At 43.3% G+C, this 20,142-nt stretch overlaps 1 protein-coding gene and 1 long non-coding RNA gene across 12 annotated transcripts in view; one reads left to right on the top strand and one right to left on the bottom strand.

Moving 5' to 3' along the window:
- On the bottom strand, nt 1-18,184 carry TIAL1 (TIA1 cytotoxic granule associated RNA binding protein like 1). 11 transcript variants are annotated; one of them, XM_036027383.1, is made up of 14 exons: nt 17,261-17,459; nt 15,134-15,201; nt 14,580-14,641; nt 11,214-11,310; nt 6,338-6,487; nt 6,050-6,104; nt 5,807-5,894; nt 3,816-3,891; nt 2,840-2,948; nt 2,432-2,527; nt 2,235-2,319; nt 1,865-1,988; nt 1,400-1,539; nt 14-400 (listed from the first exon to the last, which is right to left on the bottom strand). In XM_036027383.1, the coding sequence occupies exons 4-14, from the start codon at nt 11,223-11,225 to the stop codon at nt 271-273; spliced, it is 1,065 nt and encodes a 354-aa protein (XP_035883276.1). In that variant the 5' UTR covers nt 11,226-11,310; nt 14,580-14,641; nt 15,134-15,201; nt 17,261-17,459; the 3' UTR covers nt 14-270. The 11 variants fall into 11 exon arrangements, with proteins under 11 accessions (XP_028367292.1, XP_028367293.1, XP_035883283.1 ...); XM_036027387.1 differs by having other exon boundaries at nt 6,338-6,436; nt 15,134-15,218; nt 17,261-17,388; XM_036027382.1 differs by having other exon boundaries at nt 15,134-15,218; nt 17,261-17,388.
- The window catches only part of LOC118500920, an 11,368-nt gene continuing 9,119 nt past the window's right edge, over nt 17,894-20,142 (top strand). Inside the window, exon 1 of the long non-coding RNA XR_004903504.1 lies at nt 17,894-17,960. This is a non-coding gene — a long non-coding RNA (uncharacterized LOC118500920). The remainder of the gene's footprint in view (nt 17,961-20,142) is intronic.

The following is a 20,142-nucleotide window of genomic DNA, read 5'->3' on the forward strand; positions in this document are numbered from 1 at the left end:
TCAAAATTTGTAGTCAGAATTGTCTTTATTGACTTTATTTTAGTTTTTGTACACAAAGAAAAATCATGTTCATATCCATCATGAACAAAAACTTAAAAAGGCAGAACTAGAAGACACGTGTCCTTCACCAAAGCAAAGCTGTGCTAAAGGTTCCAAACATTTCCATTTTTAAAATAAATATTTCCATTTTCCGATGTCTACTTCCATGTCTTCAGAGTGTCACAGGAAACTGAAGCTATCGTGAATTACAACCGTGTTCAGAGTCCCAGCTCACTGCGTTTGGTAACTTGCCATACCATATCCAGCTTGGTTAGGAGGAGGTATTACAGGGGGGGGAGGAGCTTGTCCCTGGGGAGGCTGAGCACCAAATCCACCCATCCAAGCAGCAGAAGGTGATTGACTTGGAAAGGAAAAAGGAAAATCCTCAGTAAACACAAAGGAAAAATTACCTATACATTTATATAAAAATCAAGCACAGCAAAATCACAGAATAGACAAGAAATCAACAAACCTATGATAAAGAGCGGAAAAAAAAAAGATGCATAGCTGTATATGTAAAATACGTATTACAATATCGGTCTTAAATTTTTGTTAATAACCACAACTTAACACAATGACTTCTCTGAAGAGTATCTCAAAACTAATTTTTTAAAAAATGACGAAATGACTCAACACATCATCTACCTACACACGATATTGTACAATGACAAGAAACTTTAAAAATGCAACTTCATGTTGAAAAGAGAAGGCAGGAGGAACGAGTGGGCTGACCCAGGGGGATAAAAGTACAAAGGACCAGCCCACTCCAGCAACAACAACAAAAAAACAAGCTCCTTTAAAATTTACTTATTTATTTATTTTGAGTGGGGGGGGGGGCATCTCTTTGTTGTTCCACTTCTATTCACACTCACTGGCTGACTCCTAGCGGTGCCCCGACTGGGGTCAGACCTGCAGCCCTGGCGTGCAGGGACCATGCTCGGACCAACTGGGCAACCCAGCCGGGGAAGCAAGCTACTTTTTTTTTTTAAATCAGGTAACTCTCTGACTTCTGACACAGCCAACAGGTATGAATCATTAAATTTCTGAACCTATCTAGACAAAAATCTTCTCCATACAAAAATAAGCAAGTTGATAAAATAGTATGTCAGAAATGAAATCAAATTCCACCAACTGCTTATGGAGGTAGCAGGGCACGCCAAATGTTACCCCCACCTCTTTTCACCTAGGTAGTAAGAAACAGATTTAGCGTCATGAATCATTTTTCATAAGATTTCTGAAGTGTTTGTAATTCCAAATAGTTCAGTATATTTAATTTAAATAGACCCTCCCTAGGAAAACACCTTTTTCTGTCTTTTGTCAGAACTGTGCCTGTTTTTACATGGGAAAGACCCAAACTTACTCTACTCCGAACCCTTGCTGGTTCCACGGCTGCCCGTACACCCCGTAGGGCGGCACTTGCCACCCGTTAGCCACGTACTGCCCGTACTGCTGCGGGTTTCCATAGACCTGGCCCCACTGGCCCCACTGACTGTAGTCGACCTAGGACAAAGCAAATTGCTGTTTTAGGGAACAAGTAAGAACACAGTATTTGAAGAAAGTGGGAGACAAGGAAGAGAAAAACTAAGCACCCTTATGTGAATAGGACTCTGTTATTTATCATTGTCTAAGTTTATTGGGGTGGTGACACCTGCGAAAAGAAAGTATTAAGATTCAGTTAATACCACAAAATAATCACTTTTGAAATAGCATTAATAAAATCAACCGAAAGCAGATATATGCCTTATTTTTTTGTTTCAGTTTCTAAAGCATTTATGTAGACATGTAAGACAGAAACCGTAAGAAGTGCTGTGAAAAATCGAATTACCTGTTGGAAGTTTTTAGTCATATCAGGAGATTCTTTACCCCAATAGCATTTAACAACATGTCCTTCGATCGTGGTGCCGTTCACCGAGACAATGGCATGGGCCGCACTCTCGTGGGTCGAAAATCTAAGAGAAAAAAAGTCAGGTTTTTTGGTGTGTCTTTTTTTAAAAAGAATTTCACACAATAAATAACAGACACTCGTTAGTTTACAAGCACCACCTTGGTACCGGCACCCCACAGTACACTATGCAGGCAGTCTGAAGTGCTACACCACAAAGAAGTGCCAACAAAACAAACTGGGGGGATCAGCTACCTCCACCGAAAGGGATGGATCACGTGCAAGAGTAATAGTATTGCAAGTAAAATTTTACCTGACAAATGAATAGCCCTTCTCTGGAAAAACTCTTATTTCCATGATTTGTCCAAATGGTGAAAATGTTTGTCTCATAAGTTGATCTGAAAAACAAAAACATCCAAAAAGACGACTTAAGGTTCACGTGTACCACGACACCGGTACCAGCGGTGACGAAGCCCCACAGAGGAGGGGGTCAGAAAACCAACACTGTACCTGTCAACCCAGACGCGATTCCTCCGCAGTACACAGTACAATTTTTTGGACTGGACTGGTTCACTACATCTTCAAATCTCAGCTGCTTAGTGTTATCTATACGCACAGAGAGAACAAGAATGCTGATGGCTGTACAGTGTTATAAAACAACTACTATATTTTAGTTAAAATATGCCCCATTTGGGGAAAAACGGAATTTTTTTCTTGATACTGTGATTTGATCTACAGTATCAGCTGGTTCACAGCTCCAAATATACTTATATCAAAGCCCAATCATTTTCAGACAATTATACTCAAGATGAAATGAGTCTTGCGATACTAATGAAATTTTTAAGAAAGTAAGACTAGACTAATACACGATCGTGCGAAGCGGCCACAACTCCACTGTACACAGCAGGCGCGTCTTACTTTCTTGTGTACTTTTAGGTGCAGGCGGTTTCCGTGTGGCCCAGTTGGTTCTGATTTGACGACCCCCCAACCACTGACCTCCCATGTGCACGATTGCATTCTCTGCATCCTACGGGGAGAGAGAGAGAGAAAGGGAGAGCACTCAAACAGAAAATAATGGTGTAGATACCCAGTAAGACGAAACAAAATGCTGGCACTGTTGGATCCCGTAAATCTTATCAGTAAATGGATTCGCTAGACATTCTAAACAAAACTGAGCTAGTTACCACAGGAAAGGATTTAAATCAAGCCATTAATAAAAACTATTATTATTTATAGATTTCAAAATACCAGGACAGCAGTTAAGCATCAGGGAAATTTATAATTCAAATGTGCAAGAAAAACACCATAACCCCATCGATTACAAAAAAAACGAAACAAAAAAAAAAAACAACCCCCCCCCAGAAGTCTCTACGTTATAGTAGAATGCCATAAAATAACTGCCAATAAAAAATGAGTTTAGACTCTCAGAATTTGAATTTTCAATGAATCTAAGCAAAGTATAGGACTCCTATCCTTTATCTGCTTCAATAAAATGCAGGTAATTTAAGTTTAAGTTTAATTTAGAAACAGTTCTAAAATGCTAATAAAGTCTACTCTGCTATCTCATGTTATAGTTAATGCAAATGCTTTAAAAAATCAAGATGAACTGCGTCAATGTTCATTTACATCATCGTTACATTTTCATTGTAACACATCATCTGCTCCGGCGTTGCCTCTGACCCTCGCCGAAGCACAAAGGCAGTGCTGACACTCTCCTTATAACCAGCTATTATTTATCTCCACGCTTGTGGAGAGTCGGTGAATTATACTCCATTATCAAAACACCAAAAACTACACCAAAGCTGTTTGTAGTTAACATCTCAGAATATTGGAGTTTCAGATTAATTAATGACTAAATTCTGTATTACATTTGAGTTGAGCTGAAAGAACGTACCAGTTTGTTATAAAAAGACACAAAACCATAGCCTTTGGATTTTCCAGTTGCCATGTCTTTAACTACTCGGGCATCCCTGTGAAAAGAAGCACAGCTAAATGAGGGAAGTAAGAGTTATTCTCCAAATAAAAACTAAAAGGAACCACACACACTGTATTGTGAGCATTTTTTTAAATAAAATTTCAGTTAGCCCTATTTAACTACAACCATTCCTGAACTCTCCCTAACGCTTCTTTACCTGTTAGAAAAAAGCAGTAGGACAAAAACATGTAATAAACATGCAACCTAATCAAATAGCCTGTGCTTTCTAAACTAAACGCTCAAATCTGAAGATTAACAGGAACAATAGTTTCCTTTTCTAATACTCTATAGGCTAGTGTCCTCTAAGGTTTACTGATTCTATAAATTACTGTAACAATGCTAACTACTTTACCATGCAATCTCTAAATAGTTAAATGTCTTCTGCCTAGTGATACAAAATATATGAAATATTAAAAAATTGAAAAAGAGGAAAAAATAGGAATTAAAAAGGCATACATGGCCTGTTAACAGATTTCTTTATTTTTCTTGGTCAATTCTCTATCATCATTTTGGAGTTTGGGCAGCTGTAAATTTTGAAAAATTGACATTTTCAGAAATTTAAGAAAGGAGAATAAAAAACTAACAACAATGCTAAGCACACCAGTACGAAAACAACAAATTTACACAGAAATTTTAGTGAGTAAGTTAAAATGATTGGAAATATAGAACTCCACTGAATATAGAATGTTAAAATGTAAATACTAAAGTATGTATATATAAATAATGTATAATAAGAATAAATAGAAATGAGAAAAAAATCTACAACTGAGTTCCAGTGTGCACAGTTCCTTGCAGTTAGCCTTCAAGATCCTGTCCATTCTTATGAGCAATTCTGCAAAATAACCAGAATGCTATTACTTTTAATTGTGACTTGGACTTAGAAAAACTGCAGGTCTCAGGTATAAATAAAGATTGAAAAACAGCAACCTGTATTATTTTTTACACTGATTTTTAAAACAGCACTACTTACCACATTAAAGATTAAAAAGCAAAGCAAATATCAAAATAGAAAATTAAGAATTAAATCTTTCTTTCAAATAAATTAAGTCTATATATAGAACAACAAATTGTACACAGAAAAATATTGTTGTTCTTAGTTGAAACATATTCCTGTAAAGTAATATTAGAACATTTAATTTACATCTACAGGAAATACATAAAATAAGCAGATCTTAATCAAAACATAAATTAGGATAAACATTTTATAGAATCATAACCACTTTTAATTTTCCAAAATATTTGATCAAGTAAGATACAGTGAAATTTGAGCATAAACTTTTTAAAAATCAAACCACATTTGAGCCCTAACTAGCAGAATAAAATACCACTAACAAAAAAAACAACACAGAAAAAACCCCCCACCCCCACAAACTACTAATTAATCCCAAATTTATGGCTCAGACATTGAAACATTTTAATACTATAACAGTACTACTTTTCAGCTATAATAGTAAAACACATTTATCATTATCATTAAACATACACATTTCCAACTTAACCACAATATACCCAAGGATTTATCTATTTTCCCCCACTTATAAAAAGTTTAATACACAATATAAATCACATTTATTTTTGGTTAACCCATTATCTTTACCCACCAAATACTGAAAACATTTGACAGAAAGTTGAACGTTATAATAGTTTTTACCACCCAAACATCTTGCTTCAAAGATAACAAACAGAATCACTTAAAATTTTTAAACATATTATACAGAGGATTAGATAAAAACAAGACCCCAAAACAGTAAAATGACATTAACATTTTCAACAACATCTACTAATCAAAAATAATGAAACAAACAAAAAAATCACACTAATCAGGGAAAGAAAAGCTTAATTCTAATACAAGTTAATTATACACAATTTTGCCTATCACTACTGAGTATAATATTAATTATGATACTTACGATATTTTACCAAAGGGGGCGAATGCTGATTTGATATCTTCTGTTGTAATTTCTGGACTCAAATCCCCAACAAACACATGGAAGTGATCTGAAATCAAAGCATTTGGTGATCAAATACTTAAGAAGTCAGCTGTTAAACCTTTTACAGGCAACACTAAGGGAAGAAAAACCCTATTTAAGCTGGTAATGCTGCCAGAAGAATTTCAGAACTCTTCCACAGTAAAATGCAGCAGGTGTACTTACTGGAAGTATCTTTTTTCTGGCTACTTGGTGTTGTTGCCCAGTTTACTTTGACCTCCTAAAATAAAGATTATATTTAATACAATTATTAGACATGTCATTAAAAACACTAACACTTACCACTTTAAAATCATTTATCAAGCAGGATAATATTTGTAAAAGCACTAGGCTGAATAAAGCAAAACCATCACTCAGCAGAGCTGAATATTCATTTAAACACTTGCTCAGAAGGAATGCCAACTAGTCTGACATGCGAATACATACACTCAGACACTCATTCTCTTCTCTTACCTTCCCCAAAATTTTTCTCCCATTCATAGCAGCTAATGCAGCAGCTGCATCTCTGTGTTCATAAAATTCCACAAAGCAATATGGGTCATTGCTTGTATGCTGCAAAACAGAAAATCCAACAGAAGAGTTGACCCTTCTGCTATCGGGTTGCTGAGAAGAAAATCCAGGAAAAAACATTACTGATAGCTAGGAATGTACAGATGAGATTGCATAAGCTTATGAAAGCCTAACACTTTACAAACAAGATTCACAGCTAGACCTGACTTTACACCACGGGCGGGGTACTGTCGTGCCTCAGCAGGACGGTCAGGGCAGCACAGAAGCGTGACTGTCAACACGAAACCGAACTACAGAACCCCGGCGAAGTGTGATGAGTGTAAAACGGAAGTGTGTGTTAGACCAAACGAAACCTCGGGTTCGGGGCTGATGGAGGAGGCCTACTTCCTTACCACTGCTCTTCTCTCCCAACATTATTTCCAAAAGGGTGAATTCTATTTATGCACCATGATCCTTCATTAACTGTAGGCCACGATGATAAAAAAATATAGAAATGAACGAACTTTACAAACTTGCACTATATATGATGAGACGAGATTATGTACTTTTTATAGATCAGAAAGGAATGAGAATAAAACTTGAAAAAGTTCAGAAAACAAGCTGTTGAAATGAATTCCCCATTTTCCAAATATATTAATGTACTGGAGATTCAATATACTTTTGAATTTGGTCTTCAAAGACCAGGAAAACACACCAGTGATCAAGAAAAAAATTTCTAAAAATGTCTTTGAATAAAATGTGTCAGGACAAAGCTACAATTTTATATCACAAAAACACTGCCAAGAAATCTTTATTAAATATATTCTACCTTATGCTTGACAGTAATTGGCAAGTATTTAGCAAGACAATGAGAAAGTAGTACTACTGTTATAGCAACTCTATCACCCAAAAACCCAAATGAAAGTCAATTTTATAAAACTGCAGCCTAGATCAGAGAGCTACACAACTGTACAAATATATATTTTTTATGTAAGGTTAAAAATATTCATCATGATTCAGGTAAAATGCCCTAAAAAATAATATTTAAAATGTGGAATTCTAGTTGCACTTACAAAATATAAAAATGTCAGATAAAATACAGAGCTTTTTCAACAACCACTGTTTTTCACTCCAGGAAAGTTTTAGAAGAAAAACCCAAAGTAAGCCGTATAAAACAACAGTGGCGAAGCAACCAGAGGCACTTCCTTGAGGGGGAAGCAAAGTATGCTCATTAATACCGCCAAGAAAGCCACGCGATCCCACACGAAATCCTACCATCACGGCCACATGGCGCTGTCCTTAAGAATTAGGAAAGAAAACAAGGGAAAGACTCCAAATAAAAACTGCACTTAGATCCCTCTTGTCAGCAAGCTGACGTTTGTTTACTAGTAACACTCACTGAAGACAGGGTGCTCAAGGTGAACAGGCTGGAACTGTGCTTGTGGGTGCCGGTGCCACCCCCCCCCTGCCCTGCGCTGTCGGGGAGCGCGAGAACCGCAGCCGAGGGACGGGAGCCCCGCGGCAGCCGCAGGCTCTGGCCACCAGTCTCTTCACGCACACTGACTCCAGTTCATCCAGGCGGCAGCAGGCCGGACCCCTCAACGCGGCGCGTGCACGCACACGTTCTGTACACTCGCATCACTCAGTGGGGCCCCATCTAGGGCCCCCCTGACTTCCGTCACATCCCAGCTGGCAGATGTATTAGAAACTTGAAATGTTTGGCCCTGGCTGGTGGAGCTCAGTGGACTGAGCACAGGCCTGCAAACCAAAGGTTGCTGGTCCGATTCCCGGTCAGGGCACATGCCTGCGTTGCAGGCCAGGTCCCCAGTGGGTGTTTCATGGGAGGCAGCCACGCACTGATATTTCTCTCCTTCTCTATCTCCTTCCCTTCCCCTCTCTCTAAAACTAAATAAATAAAACCTTCAAAAAACACTTAGGTTTGCCTTAGACTGAATAATATACATTTATTATAGTATACAGGGAAAGCTAGAATCTAAAAGTAAGAATTTTTCATATGTTGCAGTAAACGCACGAAAGGAAGATAAATGCCCCGACAGTCCCTAGCAGAGTTCATGCCCTTCGGAAGCTCCCCAAGCACACCACTGCAGGCGACACTAAGGTCACCTGTGTCCTCAACTACTGTCCTCACCAATGTTTGTTGGATGACATGAAGGTCAGGACAGAGAAACACGAGGTCTCACGACTATTTACAAATTCAGGTGTGGGAGTTGTAGAATTTGGATAAATTCTGTTCATTTCAAATCCCTCTACCTCTAAAATGGCTGTTCCTGCAGGTTTTTTAAAACACTGAATCTTTATCAAATGTTCCACAAAAATTTTCTAGCGACCCTTCCCAGTTTTTCACATCCCATTCTCTCCTAAACCCACTGCCACGGAAACTGCATGTGGAAGTCACCGATGACCTCCCTGCCACCTCCTCTGCGGTCCCTCTTCTGTCCTCACCTTGACCTGCAGGCAGAATTCAGAACAGCTGACAACTCCCCTGCCCTCCTTTAAGTATTCTTCTCTATATGCCACTAGACTCTCTGGGCTTTTCTGTTTGCTCCTTGCGGGGTGCAGGGCGGGGGAGGGGGTCTTTCAAAAGGCAGTCCTTCATCCCGGACTCAGACTCCAACTGCCCAAGCGCTGCCACCCCCGGGGCCCCCCCACTATTCTCCTCAGCACTCCCTCTGATCCAGGAACCAGATGCCACCGAGCCCCGTGGCTCAAACACTGCTGCAAGCTGGTGTCGTCGGCACTGGCTCTCTAGAGCTCCCAGCTAGTTTATCCAACTGGCTACCTATAAAGTCCGTTTAGCTGTCTAACGCACACCTTAAATTCAGCATTGCCGAAACACAGTTCCCGATCCCACCACTCCTCCCACCCGTCCCGCGTCTCCCGCAGTCATGCCCATTGTAGCAAATGAACAGCATTACCATCCATGTAACCACACAACCAAGAATCTCAGGGTCATTCCTGATGTCTTCTTTTCCACTGTGTCCCACAGCCAACTTAGTCCTATTTATTGTATCTATCTACCTCCAAAATGCATCCCAAATTTATACACCTGTTTTTACGGCCACCATTCTAGAGAACAGGGCCACGTCACCTCTTACCTAGACGAGTGAAACAACCCGGCTGCTCTCCTTCTTGCCGCTCCTGCCCGAACGATCCATTCTCCCCACAGTCATTCTCCAAACAGAGTAACTTAAAAAGACACACCAGAAAGCATCACCCTATTTAAAACCTCAGGGCAACCAGAGTAAAAGCCAGTCTCTATCATGGACTGCACTGCCCTATGTGATTCCAAGCCCTGCCTGCCCACCTCTTTCAGACTCATGTCGCGATGCCTGCCCCCACTCACCAGCCTCCAGCTATCCTGACTGCGATCGCGCCGCCACGCCACGCTCATTACCAACTCAAGACCCTTGCATCTGCCGTGCCCTACGCTTCCGGCTCCTGGCACTGATGGCACTATTTTGGTACTCCTGTCTCAGCTCCAGGAGGCGACACCTCCCTTCGCCACCCAGCCCACAGAGACCAGCCCGCCAAGCTCCATCACAGAACTGTCCCAGTCTCTCCCCAGTCCCAGCTTTGAATGTTGCCTAGCACAAAATAAATTCTGGTTAATGAAAAAGAAAAAAAAAAGAATGAATAAATGATCAGAGCTAGGAAGGAGAGAAACCATAATACGCCAGAAAAGACTGAGGAGGACCATCAGGAAAAAAGACGGAAAGGCCGATGTGCCTCACAGGTTCTTCCCCACTTCCCCCGTCTCGGGACGTAACCCAACTCTGGAGCAGAGCAGCTTCCGGCCGCTGCTGAGCCCTCCTGTCTGTCCCACCGCACCTCCAGGACTACTCAGCTCCCCCCCCCCCCCCCCCCCCCCCCCGCCCCGGGAACTCCACCCTTGCTGCAACGTCTACATGCCCTCCCTGGCTCTCACAGGACTTCCACTCCATCCGCCAGAGCAGGTCAACGCTCCTCGACCTGGACTCCCCTCTCCCTCTGATTGCTTCCTGGCCAGTGCCCATTACCACCCTCGTCAGTTCCAGCCTGGACACTGGCTCCCCCGAGGCCTCTCCAGGCCTCAGCCTGCGCGGGGACCGTGCTCCCGCCGCACCGGAAACTGCTCCCGCGGCACGCATCACCCTGTATCATCAGTGCCCACGAGCCCCTCCGTCCCCCTCATTACACTGGACAACTCTCTGGGGCTAGAAGCCCATTCACCAGTCTTTCCCTAGCACTTACCGTAATACCCTGCACACAGTAAATAATACCAAAAAAAATGTGTTGATTAAAACAAAGAGGAAGAGAATAAACTGAAACACAAGTGTCACTGGATACTGCCAGAGTCATAACCACAAAAGTATCAAAAGTAGTTTTCTTTAAAAAAAAAAAAAAAAAGGAAAACAAAATTATTATGCTAAGAATTTAAACCCCTACCACAACAGGCTGCTCGGTCAGTAGTGTCTACTAAAACCACACAAGGCGCCCATCGCTGCACTATGCAGGTGCTAACCCAGTGAGTGTCCTTCACACACACCAACCCTGAACTTAAACGCACACTATCTGAACCCATAACACTCCTGTTGAATCGCATGAAATGTCACCTGGTTTTTCAACACTGAGGTAAGTTGTCCTCGAAAAGAAAACTCCCTTCCGAACCTAGATTGTCAGTCAGATCAAAGTAATAAGTCAACACAACAAACACAGATCTCTCCATCAGAATAACTTGAGGCTTAAAAAGTTATTTTAAGATAATACAAACCAACTCAGTATCTCAAAACGCTGACCACCACCATGCCCATTGTCAGCACTGGAACTGGGGAGGTCTTACCTCTGTTATCATTTTACAGCTTTTACAGGGTCCAATCTGACTGAACAACTGAAGGATAAGGACTTCTGTCACATCTCTGGAGAGGTTGCCTACGTATCTGGGCAAGAAAACAGAAACATCAGCAATTTTCTTGCAGCTCTTTTCTTCAGCTCCAACGTGTTATCATGTAACGCATCACCTTTTAGTTCACTTTAACTCGCTCTGTCTTCAATAAAAATTTTCCAATTAATCCTGATCCTATGAAAGTAAGGTTATTCCTTATTTAGGGAAGCAACAAACAGTCTTAGGCCACTGAAGTACAACCTCAAAACACTTTATAAAGAACAAATCAATATAACCTTGCATACCAAAAGCATAGTGTTTCCTCATCTTATTTGTTGTAATAAAAATAACAAAAAATTTAAACCAGTCTCAACTACAATTTCAGGGTGTGAAACACAATTCAAAATAATGTATCTCAAAAAAAATGTATCCCACATACACACAAAATGATTCATCAAAACACCTGATTATTAGATATAAAGGACTATAATGTGAGTTTATCTTAGACCTTCAACCAAAGTATAAATAAAATTGCTATTGTTATGTCTTGTTTTAGAAGAGCAGAATAAAGTAATAAAGTTTCCTAGCCTAAAACACATCAGAATCAACAAAATACACATTTATGTAGATAAAGCAAATATAACAACTTCTTTAGAAACTCAGAAAAAAATTAAGACAAACACAGGTATACTTCTGACTATGCATATTTAAATTGGGATTGTCTTTTAATTATAAATTGAACATATTATTTTGCAAAAGACATTTAAAACCCAGATAAATTCTTTAAAAAGAGAGTAAGGGAAAAAAGACCACCACCCAGAGAAAACCACCTTGGTTTCTCTTGTGCCACAGACTTCTTTTAATTTAGTTTACTTAATTCTCAAACTTTCAAGTCTTTTTGGTACTCAGAGTATAATTCTTAAAATCTGCCTGTTACAAACCTCACTGAGCAAACGACAGTTGTAAAAATTAACACAGTTTCTTTGGCAAAGGAAATAGACATGAGTCTTTATTTTCCTAACATGTAACACCTGAACACTTAGCACTGAGATCAAAGTAAACTCTGCATCATTTGTCACCACGTTAAATACAGGACCGCTTTAAGATGGAACACTTTGAAAGGGAAAAACAGACTGGGACAGGTAAGGAGATGTGTAATTAAAATTAACTGATTAGGAATGAATAGCAATTCTGCAGTTCATCTAAGAGTTTCATTGCAATGGATACTAATACCTTTAATTTACATGCTCTAAAACCCACTGTTACTTAAAGGGGAGACTAAACCAGTGACAGGCTGGTTTAGGCCCCGTCATGCTACCTTTCCCTTACAATCAGAACAGACCCACCGGCAGGCCACGCAGGGGCACACTTCTTCCAGCAGCAGTGACAGGCCGCAGGGTTATGAGCTGGCCAGACACCTGCCTGTCCCTTTCTAACTCACAGGGGTTTGTGAGCAAGCGTGCATGAAATAATTTCTTTTTGCAGACCTATCTACAAAGAAAATGAACAAGTAACCCTGGCCTCCTTGAGTGTTACCCTCATCTAACCTGAAGAGTTAGCGGATTTTTAAAAGAATTGGTGTGGATAAAACCAATTTTCACATACTGAAGCTAGATATAACAAAGTTAAAACAATGATCGTTATGATACACAAATTTTAAGTAGTTTTAAATTTTCATTACTGTTTAAAACATTTGATTTGTTCAGGAAAAGCTACATGGGTATTAATTACTTTCCACTTGTAAGAGTCACAATTAAAGCTGTTGGTGTTTCATATGATTTTTATTTCAAGTCAACTTATTTCCAAGCAGTTATAGGTTTTGAAGAATTTCTAGAGGCACACTTAGATATATTCACGTACATTTCAGGCACCCACACCCAAGAGCAAACTGCTCATCTAAGTTTAGAATGGCATGAAATGGCACGAAACATCTCCACTCAAGGTTCTGTGGTAAAACAGCAAACTTCCCTCTGCTCTGGTTATGAAGCACTCACATATTCTAAAGTGTTCCAAGTGTTTAAATATAAAATTTCTACTTGAAAAACATATATAAAAATAACAGAAAAAGACAAATTTTGTACCGAGAGATTAATTCAAAGAGTAAACACTTAGGAAATTCCAAAAAGATTTTTAACTCAAGGAAAAAAAAGAAGGCATACCTTAGGTCTATTTTGTCTTCTAAGAACAGGAACTGTAGGAACTAAAGCATTAACAATGGAAAATGATGCCTGTATCCCTACTGTCAGGGTTAAAATCCAATTGGAGACTAGGAACTTGGCAGTCTCACAGGAGACAAAAGTTCACATTGCCAAACTCCTTCTTACGTCCCAACAGGCAGATTTTTAAGCCTTTCAGAGAAAACACAAACCACACTTTTTCAACACTGAGTGTGCTCTCACTCTGAAAAGAGTGGCCCCACCACAGGGCTGAAATTACCAGCACTTTCACAAAACACATTGTAGCCAAATTTCTGTAATAAAGTAACATTTTTGCTTTTGTTCTTAACAAGTTCTTATATAAGAGATTTTGTAAAAATACCCTTCAATGGGCCTCTAATGAATCAATCAATCTGTCAATATTTCATTTTAGGTAGGAGGCAGGGTGTGGAAAAGGTACAGGAGGTCCAAGTGAACTGACCAACTAGATAAGGGCTATATTGACACACACATATATTTTAAATAAACAGAGAATATAATTAAGTTGAATGAAGAGCTTAATTAAACCCACAATACAGCCAAATCCATGGCGTAGCAAGCCAATTTTATAATGGGACTTAGTAGCATTTTCTTCCGCCATTGCCCTCAACTATTCAGTTTATACACTTTGCTTAATTTCCTCCTTCTGACCGAGCATCAGGAAGAGCAGCCTGAAAGATGGCATTGCATGACAGGGTACAATCCCGGAGTCACCGTTCCTCCTCACTCCGGTATACCAGAGGGATGAGCGAGTCAATGGCAACGGGGCGCTGTTACAATTTAACGCTGCGTGACACACCCAGATATACCGTGACTCCAATCACTGCACGCAGAGCCACCTGCCACACGGCTGAAACTTGGGTCCTGCGAGGCCGAGGCCGGTGTTGGTCAGTCTCGTCCCAACACCAGCGTCACACGGCATTGTCTTGTTCGTTTGCTTCAGGTCACAGTTACCCAACCCACATCACCCCCAGATAAATCGTCAATTAAGAACGGAGAGCATCAGAAAATAGACCTTTAAAGCAACTATATGAAAAACTTTAGGCTCAACATCAAAGCAATTCTATACCACTTTAAATACTATAAATAAATTAGTAATACTGTAGGTAATGAATATTTAAAGACCTACCTAGGCTATAAACACCATATTGTTTTCTGATGATAGAACCATATGTCTTAGCTTGTGTGTGTCTGCAGGAAAAAAACCTCACTAGTAACACACAGGCATTTAAGGAACAGTTTAAGATAAGCTTTGTAAAGAGTACATTTTTTTAAAACATACTAGCCATTGAAAAACTAATCCATAGTCACAATGTAAAATAAAAGGAGCTCCATAAATGAACAAATAAAACCCTAACAGATACCAACTTCTAAAGTCACGTTCAAAGTTTTCATTACATTACTTGTATCTAAAATATTCTGAGAATATGTAAAATAAACACTTAAAAAAAACTACTATGCATTTTTTAAATTAAAATCTGACCAAAAAAAAAATCCCAGTTGTAAAACATCTGCTTTTACCTCAAAATTTTACATTTGAAGATTTTTAAATATATATAAAATCAACGGACAGCACCACGTACAGATGACAGGCATATCTGCCCACAATCAGGAGTTCTTTAAAAATGGACTTAACACTAACTTAATGAAAAGAAGTATAATCATTGTAAAATGTTTGAATACCTCTTATTTTCCAGGCAGTGAACTAAGTGCTGCAGGGGGAAGACCTAGGAAGATGGAGCGGTCTTTGTCTAAAAAAAAAACACCCCTTCCCGTGAGGAGAGTGGGAGGAGGACAAGGAGGACAGAGGGGTGAGCGTGGACTGACACGCGGGTGCGCCGACGCTCAGGACGTTTCCTTACTTATGTGGGCACACGTCGCGTTTCTAGCCAGCTGTAAAACACAGACAACTTCAGTGTGTTTGAGAAGAGACCAGGAAACTGGAGGTAGGAAATAAGTCTCAAAGAAGTTACCTTGTCAGTCTATTGGAGAAAGTCTAAGGTACAATGGAGATGAAGACAAGGCAGATGCAAAGATAGGTAAGTACATGAATTAAAAGTATTGAAATAGCACATTATTTAGCATGGCAAAAACAAGAATGTCTCCTCACGAGGAGCAGATAGTTAGTGAGAAATATGCCATGAGCATCTACCAATTATTCAGCAGCTATTATGATGCAATGATGACAGTTCAGAGTTTTAGATACAGTGTAACTTTTATCTTTTTAAAATACACGCTAGCGAGGCCCTAAATTCAGCTTTCCCAGATGCTTCCACCCAGTACACATTGTTAACTAAATACCAGGCCTTGGCTCCAAGAGATGTTAAAGACAAATTTCAATTCGTCCTAATTCTCTGTTCTGGGAAAAGAAGGCTGAAATGAAAGACAGAACAAAACAAAGTTTCACTGAGCAGGCTTTTCATTCAAGCATTTGGTGTTCTTAAGTTGCCCTCAGAGTCTCCAAATAGGATGGCAAATGCTTTAGTGAGGCAGAAAAGTAGGAATGAAAAAGTGCAAACCCCGCCAAAACAAAAGGAAAATCTGGATCAATATCGAACAGCTATGTACTTGACGGAGCGGACTGCTCTTTGGTAGTACTAAAGAGATGAGAAGCTGGTCCGATTCCTTGAGTTCCCACCCACCTTCACCTACTCCCCAACAAGTAACTCCCCCGTGAAACAGCAGAGCCAGGTGAGCTGTGATCCTAACACCAGGCAGCGGCAAGAGAAAACAAAGCAGCGATCTGACCCCTTGCGCTGGAGGTAGGTGTGCTGAGCTTCCAGAGGGTAGGGAAACGAGAGGTTCCCAATTTAAACGTTTAATTAGAAATTACTGACTTAAAAAAAAAGTGCAGGGAAAAAGAAAGGAGGGACACACTATCCGGAAAGGAACGCAAACGCTGAGTCATCAGTCTTCATTAGGAAGGAAACTCGTGTCAGCGGTTGGAAGATGAAATTCATTCATTAGATTGGGCTCCAGGTAAAAAGCAACAGCAAGCTAGAAGAAAAAGCGCCTAAAAGACACACAACGAATAGTGGATAAAAAGGCACCATTTTATCCAACTCGGAAGGTCTCGACACACGAACAGATTAAGAAGAGTTAACACCAAAAGGGCAAATGCAACTTGACAACCGGTTGTCAGTTTAGCGTAGGCAGAGCTCGAAGTAAACTTCGTTATCCAAGAAGCGAAAGATGCTCCCGCGGCCAGAGGCATCCCTTTCGCGCTTCAAAAGTAGCGGGCGCTTGGCGAGTGTGTCTGACAGCGTGGGCGGGGGCACGTGGGGGCAGAGAGTAAGGGCTTGAGCCGCCGAAGAGTGTGCAGCTTCTTCGGAGAGATTAGCTCGGGAGAAGAGCTGGGAGCGAATGGAGCAGGGGGACCCGGACGACAGGAGTGTTAATTCGTCGGGGCTCGCAGGATGCGGCCCCACCCCCGGTCCCACCCCTGCCAGGCCCTGCCCCCAAGGGGACAGCTCCCGGCCCAGCCCAGGGCCCCTCAAGCAGAGCTGGACCTCTCCCGGGCCTGACAGCCTCTGCCGTGCAGAAACCCAGCCTGGGAAAAGTGTGCAAAGAGGGGCACGAGAGAAAAAGGTCGAAACAAGCCCCAGGCCCCAGGAAGTGACTGTTGGGGGAAGGGAGGGCTTCCTTCCCAAGGAAAAGGGGACAAATGAGGAATGCACTTCGCGTCCCCGCTACCCCGGCCGGGGAGCCGCCGGAAGTCCTGGCTTCGGCCCCACTCTCCTGTTCCCTCCCACAGCGTCCCGCGGTGCCCGGGCCTCTCGGCGCCAGGCACCCCTCATCTCGGGTACTCACAGAGTCCGGGGCTGCCCGTCGTCTTCCATCATGGTGGGTGCGACGGAGTGATCCCGGGACAAGGGGGAGGGCAGGGTTGGGGAGGGGAGGGGGTGGGGAGGAAGGGGAGGGGGACTCCGGGCACCAGAGGGGGTCAGAGGAAAAGGCACCGAACCCTGCTCTCGGGTTCTCTCCCCCCAGCCTGCTCCGGACACTGCGCTCCAACCAGGAGGAGCAGGAGGAGGAGGAGGATGAACAAAATGGCTGCCGCCACCAGCCAGGCAGGAAACGGGGCACGGCGCAGGCGCGGCCCGCCAGGTCACCGCTCAGGCCAGACGCGACGGCCTGCGAGGGGGATAACTGAGTGAGGGGGGAAAAGGGCCGCTGCGGGAACCCCGTGTCCGGTTACGAGGGGTCACGTCGTCGCTGTGCGCCTCTTGGCCGCTCGAAGCCTGGCCAGCTCAGGAAGAAATAGAGTAAGAAGACAATCGCCGTGAAACTGAAGTCTCTGGGAATTGTGGTCTTGGAAAGGAGAGAGGGAAGCACTTCTCCAGTGGACTTCTGGGAACTGTAGTCCAAAGGAGCCGGGCGCCGCGCCGGGACGCGAAGAAGAGACTTCTGGGTAGTGTAGTCGTACGTGAGGACGTGCGGCGACCGGGGAGGCGGCGTGCCGGGCGGGGAGGGCGAGAATAAAGGCGATGTTAGAAGGCCGGCGAACGAGGTGGTCCGAAAAGCCGTCCCGGACAAAAACTACGAATCCCAGAGTGCCTGGCGCAGGGGGCTGTCCGAGGCCTGCTGCATGCATTTTAAGACTCTTCACTAGGCTCAACCCGAGTTGCTGCTCCGCCTCCTTCCAGCCCCGAGAGCGGTTTCTTCAACTGCGGCTCGGTGTGTGCTCTGGCTCCGCATGGCGTCCGAACTGGCAGGTCTTCACGGCCCTCTGTTAGAACGTCCGGCCCGCAGTCGCCAACCGCCGTGCCGCGCGACGGGCCTGCGAAGCTCAGTCGGACCTCGGGCGGGGAGTGACCCGGGAGTTGCACCCTCCAGCCTCTCCTCCGGCTTCCCCAGGGCCGGCCCCGTCCTTCGGGCTCGTTCTTCCGCAAGTAGGTCCCAGCTTCGGTAGCCTGCTTCGTAGAATACCTTCCTTACACGTGCCCAAAGGTTTCCCCGTCCGTTATTTCCTGGGGTAAGGGGGCAAGAGGAGCAGTCCTCCCTCCATTAAAACGACTTCACGAGTCCGCGTAAGGTGCAGTGGCAATACCCTCCTACCCCCTTATGTAATTCTTAGAGTGGAAAAAAAACAAAAACAAAACCTTTGGGCAGCGGTGTGCACAGGCTTAAGGTTGTGTGTATACGGACCTATCATGTGGGCGGAATGAAGTCTCGCTGGAACACGTGGGAAGCCACGTTCACACTGGCTCTGCAGCCCTCTAGGATTTTTTTTTTTTTTTTCAGCGCGCAGTTAAGTGTACGCTTTTCTTTCCCCTGCTCCCACCGCAGGCCTCTGTAGGAGAACGGTACTGAGTTCGTACCCGCTCTTGTAACTTCATCAAGGGTGGCGGTGAAGACAGGTTTTTTTCAGTCCCGAGCTCAGGGGTCCCAGGGAAACTGCCTCGAGAGGTGGTTCTGCAAACGTGCACCGAGGGGCCGGCTCGGCCGTCCGCGGTGTGCTGCTGGCCCCGCTGAACCCGAGCCCGAACCCGGTAAGAGCAGCCAACAGCGCAGCAGAAGCGTTTTAAGGTCAGCCAGGCGGGAGGATGGATTCCTACCTACAAGGGAGGCTTCAGAGAGGCGGTGGCCAGGTTGTTGGGCTCCATTAAGAGTCGGAACTGCAAAGGGGCACAGAGGCCAAGCCTCGTGGCTAAACTGTATGGCTTGGGGGTTTTTGTTTGTTTGGGTTTGTTTGTTTTTTTATTTTTCAGAGGGAGCAGTGGGGGGAAGGCATGGATTAGGGATCGTGAGCTAAGTTGGAGAAGAGGGCGGGCATTTGTTAAGGGTTTATGTGGAGCTGGTGAGTTTGGGCTTTGTTTTCCAGGCTGTGAGGAGCTTTGTTTGTTTGTTTGTTTGTTTGTTTCACTGGATCTAGGTATAGAGCTGTACTTACCATAATCCAATGTGTCATTGATCCATGCCTGCACCACTCCTGTTCGTTTCAGTTTCCTGCTGCTGCTACAAGCAACTTAGTGGCTTACAACAGGAGTGTGTTACCTTACAGCTCTAGAGATCAGAAGTCTGCAGTCAGTTTCCCTGGGCCGAAATCAAGGTCATGGCAGGGCTGGTTCCTTCTGAAGTTTGGAGAAGGATGGGTTCTTTGCCATTTCCAGTTTCCGGCTTCTAGAGGCAGCCGGCATCCCTTGGTGTTTGGCTCCTTCCATCTTCACAAGCAGCAGCATCTGTCCTCTCCGACCTCTGCTTCAGGCTCTCCAGCTCTTTCTGACAGATAGTCCTGCCTCTTCGACTTACAAGGAAGGACACTTTGTGTGTGTGTGTGTGTGTTTCTAAACTGGATTTATTGGGGTGACACCAGCTCACAAAAGCTTGAAGGTTTCAAGTGTACTACTCAACAGGACGTCATCCGCACCCTGTGTGTGTGCGCCCATCGCCCGGAGCAAGTCTCCGTCTGTCCCCATTTATACCCCTTTTGCCCATCTCCCCCTGCCCCCACCCCGTCCCTCTGGCTGTCGCCACACTGTTGTCAGTGTCTGTGTGTTACACCGTGTGCAAGGGAGGACCCTTTGTGATCACTCTGGGCCGAGACAGTGTCCCCATCTCAAGAACCGTAATCACATCAGCGAAGCCCCTTATACCAGAACATTTTTACTGGTCCTGGAGATCAGGGCGCGGACCTCTTTGGTGGGCCATTGGTCAGCCGACCACACCCACCTTTATTAAGTTAGATACTT

This window comes from Phyllostomus discolor, chromosome 5 (assembly GCF_004126475.2).
Source record: "Phyllostomus discolor isolate MPI-MPIP mPhyDis1 chromosome 5, mPhyDis1.pri.v3, whole genome shotgun sequence".
Taxonomy (NCBI): Eukaryota; Metazoa; Chordata; class Mammalia; order Chiroptera; family Phyllostomidae; genus Phyllostomus; species Phyllostomus discolor.